Source organism: Bidens hawaiensis, unplaced genomic scaffold, assembly GCF_021521415.1.
Source record: "Bidens hawaiensis isolate Kalapana, Puna unplaced genomic scaffold, B.hawaiensis_p1.1 tig00012646_1, whole genome shotgun sequence".
Taxonomy (NCBI): domain Eukaryota; kingdom Viridiplantae; phylum Streptophyta; class Magnoliopsida; order Asterales; family Asteraceae; genus Bidens; species Bidens hawaiensis.
In genome coordinates this window covers 496341-516842 of record NW_027492046.1, presented here as the reverse complement: position 1 = coordinate 516842, position 20502 = coordinate 496341, and the positions used below count along the sequence as shown (strand labels likewise).

Genomic DNA, 20502 nt, shown 5'->3' with positions numbered 1-20502 from the left:
GGCCCGTTAACAATGGGTTGGGATGTATCACACGCGGTCCCAACAACACCACAGTCTTCTCCGGCGAGCAACATGTTGGCATTCCGGTCGTCCCGTTTTTCAGATCTGAAACAATGTCTTTGTTTTTAAGTTAGATAGCAGATCGGACCGAGATGGTCGGACTTGGCTTCTGCTGGAAAGTAATCGACTGGTTACTTGATATCAACGGCTTTTAGTTTCAACAGAAAGGTCGATGATCGAGATGGCTGTGCTCAGTGGGAGGGAGGAACCGAGATGGAAGATGAAGTTCTCTTGGGGTGTTGGATCTGGGTGGGCTTTCAAACTTTCAGTTAAAGGAGTATGAGGCCATTTGTTACTATTTTGCGTTTAAAAAAAAGATTAAACAAATTAAAAAGACCGTTTTGTCCTTTATAATATGTTAAATAACTAACGAAGTTATCAGTTTGGACGAAGTTGTAAACCTCAATGGTCCATATGCACAAAACAAACTATTTGAACAAAATCGCATAACTAGTCAAACCACATGGACGGTTTTAACACTTTACTCTTCATTAAAACAACAGGTTAGAAGCTAGAAATCGAAAAAAAAAACCATGACTTACAATATAAAATTCAATCAATCTTTCAACAACAAATTTTTGAAATATGAACGGATTTTTATCCGAAGAAAACCCAACAATTTAATTCCTTAAAAATGGGTTCTATGGATTTTTTAAGACTTGGATTTCATTCAGTATATTAATAACATAAGATTTCGTAAAAAATATATATCGCAAAACTTGCATTTGACGCATAGTTTCACGACCCGTCTAAAAACCAAGATCTTTTTCACGACATCTGGATTATTCTGAAACAATATAGAACCATCTAGAGCTGCTCAGAACACTCCGGATCAGCCTAGAACTCTCCGGCACATCCCGGAACAATCTAGAACAACCTGGGACAGAATAGCCTTGAACAATCTGGAACAACCCATAATAGCCAAGTACGTTGTGGATTTTTTTTATAACAGCCCACCCAGTTCTAGACCAGCAAAGAACCCTCAAGAACCATGAAGACATGATCCAGAACAACTTAGAAATAACCAAGAATGCAGGCTATTTACTAAGAAATCTCTAGACTTTGGCTACTGAAAATCTTGTATAGACCTATCTAGAAACTTAACAAGTAGTATAAGTAGGTGGTTAGGGGTCTCATTTGAGATCACCCAAGCTCTTGTAATCGCATAAACACTTATACTCACTTTCAAGAAATATAACTCTTACTTCTTGTATATTTGACTATCTGTGATTAATTATTATAAGCATTCACTACTTCCGCTACCAAAACACTAAAAACTTGACCATCACGGCTTGTTTAGACCAAGTTTTAAGATCGTACGAAAGTCCAAGATATAATACTCTGATAATGGTGTATAAATATACGTTTGTACTTATGCAAACATTTAATTATTAGTATTTCATGTAACTCCGAAAAGTATAATGATTATATTATGATTCATTTCATATCATCATTTAATTTAATGGTAATATGTACTATGCACTTGAAATTAATATAAGGTTGTACATGTTAAACACTAGTTTAAACACGTACTTTAACTTTTTGCTTAATAACGTGTGACTTAATGGAATCATATATCAGCATGTAACAGATTGAATACCATATTAGGCATTAGAAATACTAAACTGATTTAAGAGTAAAATATAATGTTTTAGTTGGCATGACCTCTAGGGTCAAACATTAAAGGTAACACTAATTTGTTACTGACCAACTACCTGATCCAAATGCATAATCAAAATAAAATGAGCATTTTAGATGGTATTGAAGCGCACAGGCTCGGATGGTGTCTTTTGTTAGTTGGTGTTTGTTAGCTCAAGGTTTATTTATAAGGTAGGTATCTATCATACCAAGTTTCTTAAAGTGTAACATAAGGTGATACAAAATTTAATTTTAAAATATTATGTTAGCGTTAATTTCATGGATGTAGATTAACTATCTTAATTATATTCGTAAATTTTTGGTATTATAATGGGACGGAATTTTTCATGAATAATTTTTGACACTTGTTAAAAAACGTGAACAATGTGATAGCAATGCTAAAGTAATATAATAAAATACGCACCCAAACTTTGTTTTAGGAAAATTGAAAGCGCGAATAAATTAATATGATATATATCGATGGTATTTATGGTTTGATAGCAATGGCCGACCTTACTTTTCTCTACCACTAATGAGTCTCCTATTTCACACCACTAATAATACAATACAATACAATACAATCATTTAATTTGAAGCAATTGTTGTTGGAGCCGGGTCTTGGGTCATGTGGCCATTGGATTCAGATTCATGAGTAACATCACGATACTAGGTTATGTTTACCAAGTATAAAGGCCCTTGAGTCATTAAAGTTTTAGAGTTGTATATGTAGTTGAAGGGTCATTCACTGGAAGATAGGACTAGAAACCATCATACTAGGGTTGATCGTATGTTGTGATGTTTCCTTTAAACGGCGTGTCAGTTCGTAGGGTTCATATACCCATGTTAAATCAATTCATAGAAGTTCATGGAGATCTTCTTTTTACAAAAAGAAATAAACTTCGATTGTTAATAAACCACGTCGCTTATGCTTCTATTATTTATTTATTTATTTTTTTTAGAAGAACAATTTTTTTTTATTCATAAATCAATAAAAGTTTTATATAATTTACTATAAAACGATTACAATAAAGTGACAGACAAACGGGCAACAAGCTGCGCCGCAACCCCCTTTTGAACAGCAAAGCCAATCCTGTTAAAAACGAAGCTTTGGGACCTAGAAGCTGAAGAGGTTCCGTGTACGACGCGCTGAACCCTACTCAAAAATTTCACAGCCTCTGGAGCCAGAAAATCAAATGTATCAAAGGTAAATGGTAGAAAGACATGTTGATTATCTAAACAAGCTTTCTCGTGTTTAACAACTTTGCCCGATTCAGCCTTTAACGCAGCCTGACCCACAACAAACCCACGGTCCCTGAGCCCAACAAGAGGAGACACTCCTGTAAGATCCACACAGGCGTGTTTCCTCCCTGCCCACCCGAACACAAGAATATCAGCTGGTCGTAAAGTAGACCTCCCTTCAATAGGATCCGTGAGAAAGTTAACAGGGGCCTCCTTTTTAGCAGAAATCCCTGCCCGTTTAAGAAAAATTCCCCTTTTATGATATTTAGCTTTGGAACTGAATCATTTTCTTGTATTTAAGAAGACTTTCTTTTTGTACCTAAATGAAGTTGAACGATGTGTATCAAATAAGCAAGTCTTTATCATTGTTCATTGTTCTTTCATCTCGTTTCATATCTAAGTAAATCTAGCAAATGTTTGAATTGATGGCAACACCTCTTTTAGTTAAGAGTCTCCAATGTTGGGATCTTATTCATATGGGCTCCCCGCACACTTGATTTCGTACCTAAGAAACTAGAATGAAAACTCCTTTGTGTCCCGACCCCCATTCCTACCAATTTTTACATGTTATCTGATATTAACATTTGATTAGAATAGCAACACATTTGTTGTAGTTCTGTGATTTCTTTGTACTTTTGTTGTTATCTTCCCTAGTTTCAAGTCCATGTAATCGGATTCCCTTCTTTTGAATATCGATCTTGTATCATTAGGAAGATTCGAAATCAAAAATTGTAGGGAAAAGTTCATCAAAAAGATCGTAGATCGGCCCATCGATCATACCACAATGCTATCTCATTCCCATAGCCAATTACACCTTATAGGTAGTCGGGAATATCAGCATTTCATGAGTTCTAATTCAGTTTTCATAATATTTTTCCAAAGGCCAGGAATACAACGCATGATAAAATTTGGATCCCATGTCTTGTGTTGTAGTGAATGGTAGCAATGACCTTCGACTATAGGTTTATTTCATCAACCACCATATAGCCAGAAGACTTCCAATTTTATTTTATTTTTTTGAAAGGCAAGCTTGAAATATATTCCATGTCGGGTTAGAAAAAGCTAACTTGGGACAAAACAAAAATTGCATGCTAAATGATGTGTTTCTAAGTCACGTCACTCGATTCAAATGAAACTTACAATTATGATATGACAAACACAAAAGCGAAGACTACCTCGATCTTTTGGGGCACCCACTTAGTCCTGTTCTCCTAAAAGAATGTTTGTTTACATCTATATCTATGACATGTAATCATGTATCAAGGCTTTTAATTGGAATAGTAAGTAAATTGGGATGCTTTGCAATATCGAATTTATTAGAGTGATTCTATCCCCAAATGAAAGTGACTTCGCCTTCCATAGTGAGAGTTATGACTTGAAATTGTCACTAAATAGTTTCCAATGTCTACAATGGTTCATTTTGAGTCAACCGACAAACCTTTTTTTTATGATTATTGGCCGAGTAAATTACATAGATAATCCATATGCTTTGTCATATTAACACAATTTAGATCCAACCTAAAATAGTTGTTGCAAGCACACCACGATCCTTACATGACATTTGGTTACATTTTGAGTCTAGCATTAACTTTTGCAATGATAGTCACTAATTGGCTAAATTCATCGTCAACGTCATTTCCTCTACTAGGTACCAGCCATATTGTATAGCCTCTTGATCTTTATCTCAACTCCCATTTTTCCAGCTGCCTCAAGTAGATTAGCATAATCAACTACAGTAGTTCGTTTTTCTGTGTTTAGGAATAAATAACACAAATAGTTTGTTTGTTTGTTTGTTTGTGTCTGATTTGTTTTGTATTCTTTTGTCATAGATAAAGTAGTTTACAACTGTGTTGTATATATCTTTGAGTCTAGAATTTAGGAAAGCCACCCAAAAAATTTATAAGATGATAACACTATAGTTTTGCATTCTACTTTTTAAAGTCATTCAACAAAAGATGTAATTTATAATATTTAATTTACATTTTTACCCAACCCCCTTTTTGTGCCAATTTCTTTCTGGTTCAACCAACCATTTTATAATTTGGATAAGATTCATAATCCTTGAAATAGTAAGACACATATACATTACAATAAGAAACAGAGATCAAACAAACAAGAAAGCAAGCAAGCTATGATATGGTGATTATCAAGTGATAGTTATAGATACAAGAACAAGGATTATTAGGTAGGAGTACCAGGTAGAAATTATACATGCCACAAACTAACCATTACCAAACAAACAAGTGATAATAATAATAATAATAATAATCCAAGAGATAACGCAACAGCATTACCATTAATTCACTACCACTTAAGTACTGTCAGGCTTGGAATACGCACAAGCTCTGGCAGTGATTCTGTGAATAACAGTCTTAAATTAGTTCCATCTTCAAGAATAGAATACATACATACATACACTAAACCAATTACAATTACAAATACGCACCTCTCTCTTCTCTTCTCCAAGAATCGAGCCAGAGAAGCCTTTCTGGCCAGTGGAAGATCTGCCAAAATATAAGATATAATCATTACTCAAGATAAAAGGTTAAAGTCTGATTAGTTTAATTATCGAGCTCGAGGCTGGCTTATGTATTTTAAAGTTCTTCTCTCGAGGTTGAATAAGTAAATTTGCTTACCAGAAACAGCAGTCGGGGTCCCACTGCCAGCCAGTTTCATGATTTCCAAAGCCTTGTCGGCTGGGAAATCATCGACCACAATCACCTGGCCGGCATAAAAGATGCTCAACTGACTCGATTCCTTTGGCGCCATCCCTAATTAAACAAGAAAGATCAACAACAGATCGATCGATCGATCTAGTCAAAGCTGTAATACAGAAACAATTAATACGAATACCAAGACTGAAAGATCCGTTTTCCTTGAGGTACTGACTCAACAGATTGAAGGTCTGTGAGAAGTTGTTGGATTTTTCAGGGCCGGAATCTACCACCTCAGACATATTAATCATTCGCCGGTACTTACTACCTCCTGTTTCTTTCGTTTTAAATAATAATATTAATAATGCAGCTGCAACATTCATTTATTTATAATAATATAATATAATACTTTACATTTTCATTTAAGCACGAGGATTACATGCCTATTGCCTTCGACTTATGACCTGTCCTTTCCTGGGCCCCACCTGCACCCCATTCCCTTCACCATCTTTAAACGTCTTTTTTATGCATTTTAAAAACGTTTTCTTATTATTGTTTAATTTCTTTGCAGTAAATCAAATGCAAATGTTTCTTTTCTATTTTAAATTTTGCAACTAACTTAACCTTAAGGGCGCGTTCGTTTCACAGAATTCGTGGAAATTCAAAAGAATTGGAATTAAAATCCCATGACATGGCGTGTTCGTTTCGTTAAAATTGGAATCTTAATTTCCTTTTGATGTGTTCGGTTGTCAAGGAATTGGAATTGGAATTCAGTTCCTTCAAATTCCTTTAAATGATGGGATTCTAAATCCTTCTAAAATGTGGAAGATTTCAAGTGAATTTGTTGGAATCTTTTCTCAAGTTTTTTTTTTGACGAGAACAACGAATAAAATACTTTGGTTTTTTTTACTTTTTTTGTTTTCGATTTATATTTTGAGTTATAATTTTTTTATTATTATTTTTGAATATTTTTTTGAGGGGTTTTTGATCTTAATAGGAAACCCCTAAAAAATCATAACACAAAATATAAATAAAAAATAAAAAATCTAAAAAAACTAAAATGTTTCCGCTGTTATTCTCGTTAAAAAAAAACTTGATTCCAATTTCTTTATCAAACGAACACACCAAGAATGGAATTTGATTTCAATTCCTTCAAATTTCAATTCCTATTTGAATGTTCAGATTCAAATCCTATTCCCTTCAATTCTAAATCCTATGCAAATTCCAATTCCAATTCCATTTCATTCCGTGAAACGAACGCACCCTAAAACTTTCTATTTCACCTTTTCCTCATACTTTATCTTATAATAATATCCAATATATGAGGTAATTAAACAAACAAACAAACCATGCATTAGTTTTCTATTCATTCATATTCCAATTGCAAGCTTCACTATATATAACTAGTACTTTCCCCGTCCGGTGGACGAAAACATCAGAGAAAGAATGTGACGATTACATTAATACAAAAGAATTTATACTTGTCCTAGTCCGGGTAACTCAACATAACTATACTAGTAATTATATTTGGCTATTTTTCCAGCTACCTTTGTCCAATCCTTTGTGGAGGCTGGATCATCAGTCATCACCAAGCAAACTGATCTCTTAATACATACTTGGTTTTACAAACTACACAAAAGAATTTATACTTGTCCTAGTCCGGGTAACTCAACATAACTATACTAGTAATTATATTTGGCTATTTTTCCAGCTACCTTTGTCCAATCCTTTGTGTTGGCTGGATCATCAGTCATCACCAAGCAAACTGATCTCTTAATACATACTTGGTTTTACAAACTACACAACAGGATATTGGTGGGATATACTGAGTACGATGATGATGATGATGATGACAACGGAATAACTATACTGAAGAAAAGTTATCACATATTAAAAAATTGATTGCTAACGAATCCCGCCCTCCTTTATTTCTTTTTCGCCGTGTTAGCCATTTAACACCCAGATTGTTTTCTAAGAAAAAAAATCACAAAATAAGAACTTTTATGCGCTTCAACCATGCCAGCCACCAATACCACAAATGCCACACTGCCCAACTACCATGCCAACACCACCACTTTGTTATTGCATCACATTTTTTATGTTATGAAGTACAATAAAGCCCTGCAATAAAACAAGCAAAAAAGTTATATCAGTCTCTAGATATAAGAACGGTAATACAATACTGAATGTATGTTAAGTTCAGCAGATAAGTCAAAGGATAATAAAATCATACAAGATGTAGGAGACAAAAGTGCAATTATTCGGACCTGCACGGGAAGTAATTAGGCATAGATCTAATATGATTAACAAATGATCCCAGATTCTATAATATTGTATCTGTGGGTCAAACGCAGGGTTGTGCGTCGGTCAGACCCGAGAAAACCAAAGACCCGTTTTGGTGGAAATAATGGAACCGAAAAATCGGAAACTAACCCTTGAAACTGCATTCAGGTCCCGTGATTACATGGACTCGTGTTACCCGAGTAATCTAGTATAGGCCAGCCTGCTTGTTACGAGCTAAAGTTGAGCCACAACAGATTTACTAATAAAATGATAAATTGGCCATATAAGTTTGTTACAGTCATAATATCATATCGCAACACTAAAATGTGAAACAGGCCACAAACTAAAACCACAAGAATCTTTCTTTTTTTAAATTATTGAAACTAAATATAAATATGATGTGCATGAAAATCATACTAAATTATTGTACTAAATCATAATGCTAATAGTGACATTTATATAGGTGATGCAAAACTAAACAAATCATACAAAGCAGGTCTTCAAGGGTATTTTCAACTTCCTGTCGAGCGTACCCGAAACAAATTTTTTTGTTAACCGCAGGAACCGGGAATCGACCCTCTTGTATTCTAAGTGGGTATGACCAATTCGGGCTAGAAAGATCTTGCCCAGTTCATGCTAACCCCTAGTCAAACGAAACTAACAGTATGCTTGTGTAACAGATCAAGACAGTAAATTTGTGTAGGTCAAAGTGGCTGACCCAAAACATTTACTGTGTATTATAATAAAACTGATTATTATGATTGTAGACAGTATAACACTTAAATAATAATTTAGTTTTTTCAAATTAAATTATTTGGACTAAAATACACCACGAGGAACTTTCGACCTTTTTTTGTCCATTTGGCTCGCTTCCATTGTAACTATCTATTTTGATTTCGTCCATTTGATGGACAAGAAGAGTTGCTTACCTTTATGCTTTGAAGTGAGCTAATGTTTTGAAATTTCCTCGAAACCTACACCTTTACTGCAACAATTAATATCATTCACATAAAGGGAATTAAGTTACAAAAATGCATTTTAAGGTTGCTACTTAACTTTAAATGCTATGAGCTTTCCATGTTTATATGCATTTATTCAATAAAAGAAAGATAAGAAACTTGAAGTAAATACATTATATGTAAAACATCAGACAAAATACCATAGATCACTATATAACAAAAAGCTTATATGCATGCGTCAAACAAAAATATTGATTAAATATGTTAACAGCATTATAGAAACAGAAAGTAACTACTTTTGTGATGCTTTTATAAATATTTAGATGTAGTAGTTAGGGTACCCTAAATCTAGAAGAAATGAACGGATTCTTACAGATAACGGTTCTTCCAAATGTGAATAAAAATCTCATCAAGATAATATCAAAATCCTTAGGCTGCTTAATTATTTCAAAACAAATCACCTCATCTGGATTAAAAGTCATAATGTCCAAAACACAAATTTAAATAACCATAGATCAAGTAGAGGTGCACAAATCGGTTTTTTTAAAAAAACCGGTTCGGTTAATAACCGGACCGGTTAATAACCGGTTTTTGTGTATGAAAACCATAACCGGTCAAACCGGTTTGGACCGGTTTGGGAACCGGTTAGAACCGGTTAATAAACCGGTTTTTTTATTAACCGGTTTTTTAATAACCGGTCTACCCGGTTAACCGGTTTTTTTTTTTTTTTTTTTTTTTTTTTTTAAATAACCATTATTTTTTCACAGTATAAACAAACCGGTAACTACAAGGCAAACCGGTAACTACAAGCATTAAATCGTTATCGCATATTCGTAACTCAAAAATACATAACTTTCATTTATAGCTTTTACATTAAAAATACAAACATTAAATCGTTATCGCATATTCGTAACTCAAAAATACAAACATTAAAGAATGCTTAGACACGATTACATTAACAACTTGCTGTTTCTTACTCATTATTTTCATCGCTACCCGATCCCGAGCTATTCCTTAGGTAATCGTCGTACGCGGCTTCTTCATCGGTCATTGGTTGAGTGTGTCCTTAATTGACCTCGTCTTCATACAAGCCCGCCTCATAGTCCATTTCCCCATCGAGTGAGCGTTGATGTTGTGCCCTATCTAAAGAGTCCAAGTAATCCTTGTAGCAAATAGACATCTCTACAGCTGGTGGAGTGAGTCGAGTCCTCCTAATCGATATAACCCTGCCAGAAACAGAAAAAGCAGACTCCGAAGCTACCGTGGAAGCTTGGACCGTTAGTAAATCTTTGGCCATGGCGGCGAGGATCGGAAACTCATCCTCCTTACCTCTCCACCAAGCCAGCAAATCAAGACTTCTAAATTCATCCGGAGTCATGTGTTTCACAAAGTTGGTACCACCATACCTTCCAAGTTCACTGCTTGGGGTGTTTACCTTTTGACGTTTACCGGCGTCTTCCCAAATCATGTAGTACATCCCCATTTCAAGGTCGGTTTGGGATTGGGATTGGGCAACAGCTCTTAACGAGTCATGAATTTGGGAAGACGACCCGTATTTTGTAAGGTAAACATCATACATGTTAGACAAGGTGGTGTTGAAAGCATTCTTTAAAGTTTGGTTATAATAGGGGTTTTGATCGTCGTTTAACTCTAGCTCATCACAAATTTTTTCTATTAAAGCTTCAACACCACCAACATTTATGCAAGGGTTTAACGCAGCAGCACATGTCAAAACAGCGGGTAGTTGTTGAAAATATTTTCTAAATTTTTCTTTCATTTTTACACCCATATCAAAATAAGGTGCACCCCTACAATGAAGTTCACTCAACTTTGTGCACATGACAGCAATTTTTGGTAAAGCAATGGGGCTTGTTGGATAGTAAACCCCGGATAAACTAGTTGTGCAAGATTTAAAAATTTGAAGGACCTCCGTAACGATCTCAATCAATAACCAGTTTCTAGGATCGTACGGTGCACATTTACCCCTACTTGACATTATTTGATGAAACGCAATTAGTGATTCTTTTTGTTGGATGGCTTTCTCAAACATATCACAAGTCGAGTTCCATCTTGTTGGACAATCCCAATTGGGCCCCAACCATTGACAATTAGCTTCATCACAAAATTTTTTGTATCTTGAAAATGTTTTATTGTTGCTAAAAACATCTCGTAACATTCTTTTAAAATTGTTTCTTTGCGTTTCGATCACGTTTAACCCATCTTGCACGGCCAAGTTGATAATATGTGCAATGCATCGGCTATGAAAAAACGCTCCATCACAAATAGGTTTATACTTTAATTTTAAATGGCCAACCGCGGCCGTATTGTTGGACGCGTTATCAAACGAAATTGAAAAGATTTTATCTTCAATCTTGTATTGTCGAATGACTTTATCCAAGAGTTTAAAAATATTTCTACCCGTGTGCGGGTAATCAAACAATTGAAACGCAACGGTTCGTTTCATCATTTGCCACGACCCGGGGTCAACCCAATGAGCCGTCACACAAATGTATGAGTCGGGCGAACCATTAGGTACCGACCACACATCCGTTGTTAAGTTTACACCAGTTTGTAAGTTTGAAAAGTATGAAATTAGTTCGGATTTAGCGTTTTTCCAAGCTTTAAGACAATCTCTTCTAAGGGTCGAACGACTTACGTGTTGGTAGCGTGGTTGAACATACTTTTGCATCATCTCCGTGAATTGAGGGTTGTCGAAGTGGTTGAAAGGAAGTGTATTTTGAATCACAAAGTTTGAAAACTGTTGACGTACCGCTTCAAGGTCGTACGTAAACACCGTTCCTTGATTCGTCATCTCCGGCTGCGAACTACTTCCCGATTCGTCCTTCAAGGCCTTGCAAAAGGGCCTTTGTACATGCGCTCTTAAAGTGGAGTTTGCATCTTTGCCATAAAACTTCAAACAATGTTTGCATCGAGTTTTTTGGGTACCGTTAGACATTTCGCATAGGTCGAAATGTTGCCAAACATCTTGGTTTCGTTTCGTGGGGATGACCCGAACGACCGTTTCTCCCGTGTTCGAGGCACCCATGTTGACGGATGAAGTAGCACTTTGGGAGGCCATGATAATCGACTACGAAATAAGAGCGTATGGAGTGGTAATGTGGTATAATTGAGCGTGAGATAACAAAATAATCGCGTATGTAATAAACGTTTAGAGCGTTTGGAGTTGTATAATCGAGTGTGATCTAACCAATACCCAACCTAAGCTATATATAGATGTTTGTGGGGGTAAAATGGGGAAAAAAAAAACGGTCAAAAATTATAAAAAACGGCTATATGGCCTTTACTCAACGGGAAAAAACCGGTTTTTAACCGGTTAACCGGTTTTTTTATAACGGTTTATAAAAAAACCGGTTAACCGGTTTTTTAAAAAACCGGTTATTAAAAAAACCGGTTTTTTAATAACCGGTTATTAAAAAAAACCGGTTTTTTTTATAACCGGTTATAAAACCGGTTTTGGCTCCAAATTGTGTAACCGATATATAAACCGCCGGTTTGTAAACCGGTCAAACCGGTTTACAAAAAACCGGTTTTCTTAAAAACCAGTTTCCGGTTTAAACCGGCAAACCGGTTCGAGGACCGGTTTTTTTGACCACCTCTAAGATCAAGTAGTAGCACAATCAATAAGGCGTATTCTACTCAGAAAAAAAAGCAAACAAAACCTTTTAATAGATATCAATGTGATGTGTGTCTAATAACCCTATAATAATGACCCTCACAACTAAGCTTTAATATTAAAACGAAAATCCTAACACCACACACAACCGGCAAGTGTACCGATCACAAGTAGTATAGACCTAGGAAGTCCGAGTATCGAACACGTGGACACGTAAGACGCTAACGATTACTAATTAGACAAGACCTACCTTAGAATAATATTTAATTGATTTTTGATTTTTACTTTAACTTAACTGAACTAACTCGACTGACCAACAAAAGTTACCTAAAATAGAAAACTTAACAACAAACTAACCGTGTTAACTTAGGATGGAGAAAAACGTCTACCTAGGTCTGAATTAAATTGTAGGCCTAACAAGCTAATGGATTGAATGACTTCAAGACACCGGTTCCTAAAGATGACATGACTAAGGATCGCTCGGGCTCACTGGATTACCTCTCGGTCTCACACAACAAGCCTAAACTACTCAAAATCGGCTAAAACGACCAAACCGGGAAATAATTGCTAACGTGTTCTAATGCTAGATCACATCTCGGTCTCACCAACACTCGACCCTAATGGCAATGAATACTACACAACCAAGGATAGATGAACAATTCAACTTAAATTAAAATAGATCAACTAGTCGCTCAAAACACCTAAATCTGACAAGAAACGAACTCGCTCTCGCGCAATCCTTATTCTAGCATGCAAAGGTAATGAGACGACCCTACTTCTTATCACCTCTCGGTCTCAAAGAAGGTGTTTAACCGCTGTATTTAATCCAATAAATCATGCAACGAAACCCTACGGTTGTACCTACCGCAAACAAACCCTAAACACCAAGTCTAGAATCAAACAATGCACCGATCAATCAACACAAAACTAATTAACCGACACACGGGGTTTATGCAATAATTCACCAAAATTTCCAGCCCTTAAACACAACCTATTTCATGTCTAAATCAAACTTTACAATAACAATTCAAGTCTATCAATCAAACAATCCATAAAACCTATCAAAACCTAACAATAATCATCATTCCTAGGTAGAACTAACAAGATTAGCCTAACATATTATTTGGACAGCAGCATATACTCAATAAAGACACCATAAAACTAATACCAATCATCTCAAAAATCATTCAACAATCAATTCTACTCATAAACACTTCAATCTTTCAATCAATCGCAAAACTAGTAATCAATTGAACAAGTATAAAAAGATGATGAACAATGTTATGAAAAGAAAGGATATGGATGAATTCCGGGCTGTTCTTGGCTACTACAACTGATGAGAAACGTCCCCGAGGCTTGGTTCTTGCGTCTTCTTCCTTCCCTAGCCGTCCACGATCAAATCCTAAGCCGAAAAAACTTTTTCTTCCTTCCTCCCTTCTTCTCCTGCTGCTGTGGTCGCTGCAACTGTTCCAGCAGCTAGGGTTTTTTAATTTTTAATATATTATATTATAATGTAAGATTTGGGCCTCCATGATGTATACGGGTCGGGCCTTGAGCTTTATCTTGAACTTGTATGCGTAAAAGGCTCATAGAATGCTCGAAAAGCTCGGTTTCTTTCTTTCTTTTACCCAAAACCTACAAGATTAATAAATATATGTAAAACCTATCTAAAACAAGTTAAAACATATAAAATATAATATAATACGTAGATAAAACGTGCGGAAAATACGTGTGTTTTACAACACATCACAATGTCATTCCTTCATTCATAAACCTAACAATCAAACACCATCCTAGTTTTGATGAAATGGATTCGGTATTAAAGTTAACAACCGGTTTCAACCCAACCAAGCCGATTTGTATGGGTTTGAATATATTGTTCCAAAACCAGTTTTATGACCCGAATCGGTTTCTCCTCAAACTGGTGTTGCCCAACTTTGACCAAGCCGGTTTGGGCTTGTGTTTCGAACCTCTAGTTGAATGTATTACAACAACACTTTGGGCAACTTTCGGCCCATTCTAATTTTAAGTAATTAACGTACAAAACAGGTCGAACAAATAGATTTGTGGGTACCAAGCTCCTCAATCGCTTTACTAAAAACATATTGACAGAAGTAAATGAAAGTAACCACCGACCTTAGTACAAACATAGATGTAATGAACATCCATGTTCTCAAGACAATTCACTTCCCTCAAGCTTCCATCACTACTCAGTGGGATAGGACGGGTCAGCTCCTAAGTGTCTGCTTTTGAACTCTGTCCCGGGTGAACTTTATCTGTACTCATAAAATCCAAATGAAATATAAAATATACAATACTGAAAGTTTCCATGTACACATACAGAATCCCTAGTGTCTGCTTTGAAACACCTTTTTTTGGTTGCTTACTTTCGTCGTGGTAATCAACAAACACACATTGGATCTGTCAAGTCAAGTAAAATCAAATCAATTGATTGATTTAGAAACAGTAACTATGGGATAAAGTGGAAAGTGATATACAAATTTGAACGAACTTGACCTAAATTCGGGTGATGAAACTCCATCGTTTCTCTCTCTTGGCGGGAGTAATCAACTAGAGCATATACTCTGTTCCTTCTTTTTTGCTAGCTAATCAGTGTGGTGTTCAGTGTTTCAACTTCAATCAAAATTCTACAAATCAAGAACAACTAACATATTGCAAATTAGAAGAAGACTGCAGGAAACTTTAATCAAATTAGGGCATAAACGTTTACCATAACCAGTGACGAAAGGGATTATGAATGAAATTCCCGATTTACTGAAACGGAATGAGGACAGATTCAAAGGAAACAATGAATTCCGATTGTGTATATGTTATTTTAAGCTTGTTAAACAGCGAACGTGTGAGAGACCCAAACCAAACCAATTTCTTCTTTGCATCATTAGGCTGAGGGGTGTGGGGCTTCAACGGGGGCGCGAGCGGAGGGGCGCTAACACCATACCACCGGGGCGTTAACGGGGGCGCTAACGCGAAAAACAATGCATGCGTGAGCTGGTTAGCGGGAGAAGAGAGAGAGGAGCACACCTTTTGAGGTATTTTGGACCGTTGGGAGCCGAAAAAAACAAAAAAAAAAATATATTTTCTATATAGGTTTACGGAAAAGAGCCGTTGACCTCATATTAAATTAAAAAAAAATATTTTCTTAAACTATAAATATATACCTTTATAAAATATACTTCATTTCACAATTATACACCTTTCCTCCTAAAATCCTCTCAAAACTAACACAAAAAAAATGTCGTTGTTTGAATATATTTATAAAAAAATAAAAAATAAAAATTCACTGGAGCCCCTGCTGGAGCCCCTCCACACCAGGGGCCAGGGCTCCAACGGGGGCTCCAACAACCCCTTATCCAGTTTCTCTCTCTGCCACACGTCATAATATTATTGGTTGGAGCCCCCACTAAAGCCCCCATTAAAGCCCCCCACACCCCTCAGCCTTAGACAAATTGCATATAAATCTCCGGCGAGAGGGTTTCAATTTGGAAGATGTAACTCTGGATTTGGATTTTATAACTATTATATATATATATATATATACACACATATATTATGCGTGTGGAACGGCTGGAGCGTATGAGAGAGGGAGTAAAACTGTAATGGTAACTGCTGGTAATTGATATAGATTTATCGGAGGGCTGACAATCAATCTTGGTTTTTATCGGACGGTCAGATTTAAACCTCACTATAGGCTTATCGAAGGGCTGAGAATCAATCTTGGATTCTTATCCAACGGTCAATTTTGAATCACACTCTATGGTGACCTATTAGTATAATTCTTAATTAGCTTCTTCATCCTTATTTAAACTAGTTACAAAATACATGGTCTGTCATGCTACATCGTCACAACTTCTTTACCTAATTATTATGAACAAATATCTATATTAAATACTTGGACTAGTTAATGAGAGATTTTTTTATAGCTCGGTTAATTGATATCCACATTGATGAAACCTTAACAACATTAGAAGAGAGCAAAAAAACAGTTAAAAATGAAATGAGTTGAAATAAATTGTTGTTGTCTTACACTAATCCTCAAAGTAAAAAATGTGAACCAAAAGCTCTAAGAATATTTCATTTACCAAGATTAGGAAATCAATTGCTAGATGTATTCAGTGATGATCTAAGTGAACCAAAAGGTCTAAGAAAATTTCGTTTAACCAAGTCATATATTAGGGATGAGTAAATGATCCCGTACCAAAATGGATGTCATCAGTATCGATTCGGTACCAATTATTTGGTGTTTCAGGATCGGTACGGTACCGGTATTTATTGAATTTTTGTCTACTGCATCGGTATCGAACCGAGCATTTTCAATACCAGTGACAAGCTTTTTAAAAAGGAGGGATCAGAACGGATATGGTATCGAGCTCATTCCTATCATGTATGCCAGCTATTGTTCCTTTATTTAAAATTGGTAAACTACGTATTGATGAGGATTCTAAGTCGCATTTAAATTTTGATAGATCAAGAAAATTAAAATTTGTATGTATAAAATGCTGTTTGTGGATGTCAACTCTTGTTGAGAGACCCATGACTCCCTTCAAAAAAATATGTGGTCTTTATCGAGTCCCTGAAGATGAGGTGTAATTTAGATAAGCACCCTTTGATAGGTGGTCTCAAAACTAATGTTTGAATATGCAAATACGTTGGTCAAAACCATAGCTTCAATGTGAGTCACAATAATTATTTATGTTCAGTTAAACAAGAATATATAGTTTAGTTTAGTTTACTTACACGTATATTTTAATCATGTAAGAGATTAAAATAGAAAAACTTTGACAATGTCAATTGAATTACAACCCTTACATAATTAATTTGATCGACTAATAATTCGGTGTTGTCAACTAATTTCCAATTTCAATCCATCATTACCAACCATTCATGTTTTTCTTTCAATCCAATCTCTTTGTTTTGTCGATTGATCGATCTCTAACACCATTGTTGTCACACGTACTCCCACCCAACGTTACATTCTAATTCTAATTCTAATAATATATCCTTGCATGTTTTTCTAATCTCTACACACAACGGCCTGTTTCCCTCACCGATCGAACCTTCCTCGCGGCTTAAGCAAACATGGCCGTTGTTTGCCCTCGCCACCACCACCACCTCCTCGTAATATTATCCTTCCTCCTCCTTTTCCCGCCATGCAACCTCGCCCAACAAGCCCCGCTCCTCCAATTCAAGAACTCCCTGACAAAATCGGACGCTTTATACAATTGGAAAGACGACGGATCCAACCCATGCGACCCCAACAACGTGTGGGTTGGCATCATATGTTCAAATGGCTTGATCAGCACCATCAACCTCTCCAGCATGGACCTCGAAGGCCAGCCCGACCTAGGTGCCTTCGAGGCCATCGACGGCCTCAAAGCCGTTAGCATCCAAAACAATTCTCTCGCTGGCCCCATGCCCGAAATCAATCGTCTTCGTTTCATAAAAGCCTTTTACGCGGGTGGCAATTGGTTTACCGGGGTCATACCTTCCGATTTTTTCCAAATTTTAGGTTCCTTGAAGAAACTATGGCTACAACATAACAACTTTTCGGGGCAGATCCCAACATCCATCGGAGAATTACCAAATCTCAAGGAACTCCACTTAGAATACAACGAGTTTTCGGGGCCTATTCCCACATTTCTGGACCCAGACGTCATCACATCGATTGATCTCTCCAACAACAAACTGCAAGGAGAAGTCCCCAAAAGTTTGAACAACTTAGATGCCAAAGTGTTCGAAAACAACCCTGACCTCTGCGGTTCAATACTCGACAAAGAATGCACGACGCCTTCTAACCATCCACCAGACGAACCGGAACCAGAACCAGAACCAGAACCAAAACCAGAACCAGAATCAAAATCGTCAATCAAATGGATCATCATGATTGTGGTGGTTTCTCTCTTGATTATGATCATCTTGGCCAGAGCGAATCAAATAGACGAAAATACCAGACCTTTGGGTAAGGGTGGTATAGATGAAGCTGTTGTTAATATCCCCACGGTCACCAAAAAACCAGAAACTTCTAGTACTAGCCAACCATACAATAATAATAATAATAATAATAATAATAATAATAACAATACCAGCAGTAGCAGTAGCGGTAGTACAAACATTAATAATCAGAACGTTGCTAGCAGCACTGCAGACACCAAAGATGCCCGTCCTGCAGCTAAAAAAGCGGGTGGTGGGGTAGGGGACCTGGTGATGGTAAACGAAGAGAGGGGGGTGTTTGGGTTGCAAGACTTGATGAAGGCTGCAGCAGAGGTGCTTGGAAATGGAGGGTTAGGGTCGGCATACAAGGCGATGCTGAGTAGCGGAGTGTCAGTGGTGGTGAAAAGGGTGAGGGAGATGAACCAGATGACGAAAGAGGTGTTTGATGCAGAGATGAAGAAGCTGGCCAAACTCAAGCACCAAAACATATTGACACCCTTGGCCTATCATTTTAGGAAAGAAGAGAAGCTTATAGTCTCCGAATATGTTCCCAAAGGAAGCCTGCTTTATATTTTACATGGTAAATATGTATACGTATATGTATTATTTAAGGGACCGACCAGCTATATAATTAATTAACTAACTAACTGCTTGCAGGTGAGCGTGGGATATCCCATGCAGAACTAAACTGGGATAAGCGGCTAAAGATCATAAAAGGTGTTGCGCGTGGAATGGGTTTCCTTCATAAGGAATTCGAATCATATCCATTACCTCACGGGAATTTGAAGTCGAGCAATGTACTGGTTGGGTCGGACTACGAGCCGCTTCTAAGTGACTACGCTTTCTACCCGATGCTTAATAACACCCCTACTGTGCAATGCATGTTCGCTTTTAAATCTCCGGAAGCTATACTGAACCAGACAGTGAACAAAAAGAGCGACGTGTATTGCATGGGCGTCCTTATTCTAGAACTCATGACGGGGAAATACCCGTCCCAGTATTACAATAACCAAAAGGGTGGAACGGATGTCGTCCAATGGGTTAAGGCGGCCCTTGCAGAAAACCGAGGGAAAGAGCTGATTGATCCGGAGATATCGTCGTCTTCTGTGTCGGAAATGGAGAAGATTCTACATATAGGAGCGGCTTGTACGGAAAGCGAAGAGGATGAGAGAATCGACTTAAGTGAAGCAATAAAGAGAATAGAAGAGGTAAATGTTTAGTTAATAAAGAGATGGATGGATTGAATTGAATTGAATTGAATAATGTATGTATGCATAAATGCTGGGGATCCATCGAATCGAAGATCGAGGCCGTAAAAAGAAAAAATTGATAAGGCAGAGGCCGGGGGTGAAGGCGATCAAGTCAAGGAAGTGAATGAATTGAATGTAGTGAACTGAATGTGAGTGCCCTCGGATCGCCTTATTTCATTTAGATTAGAGAACTCATTATTTAATGTCAAGTCATGTGTATGTTTGTGTGGAAAAAAGGAAATTATCTGACTCGAATAATGAATTATACATATGTAATTTTTAAGCCAAACTGGCTTATAATTAATTGCTGCAATCACATTCGGCACTTCCTTTTTTTCTTTATAATACTACAAGTCAAACACATCATTTCGTACATACTTAGATCTTTATTGTGCATTCATGTATAACGCTAGCTAAATTGAATTCATTTATGATATAAATAAGCTTTTCGGTGGAAACTGAAAACAAAACGATAGATAATCTTGTAGGAAACCGTTCGCGTACAAAAATAAAACACTTTTAATAAAATGATTACAATACAAGGAATCAAACCTATCTAGGAAAGCAAGTAAATTACAATACGAATTACACCGGAAAAAATCAAAATTACAATACGATTGAAATAAAATTATGCAAGAAAGGTGTAGAAGAAGAATGGTGTCGTAGTCTTTGTGGCCGAGGATCGTGTTTTACACGGGGCCCTTAAAACAAATTCCGGGTCTCTCCCCAATATGTACTGTCGGGGAGGGCTCTAGCACCCGAATAGTACCTTAAAGAAAATGATGAAGATGATCAAGAATGCTGGAACTTTTTAAGAAGAAAGTTTGAGAAAACAC

At 36.6% G+C, this 20502-nt stretch overlaps 1 protein-coding gene across 1 annotated transcript; it reads left to right on the top strand.

The window, feature by feature from the left end:
• Nucleotides 1-17564: 17564 nt before the first annotated feature.
• LOC143541774 (pollen receptor-like kinase 3) lies at nucleotides 17565-19636 on the top strand. Its single transcript, XM_077034505.1, has 2 exons — nucleotides 17565-18996; nucleotides 19074-19636. The coding sequence occupies exons 1-2, from the start codon at nucleotides 17565-17567 to the stop codon at nucleotides 19634-19636; spliced, it is 1995 nt and encodes a 664-aa protein (XP_076890620.1).
• Nucleotides 19637-20502: the final 866 nt, after the last annotated feature.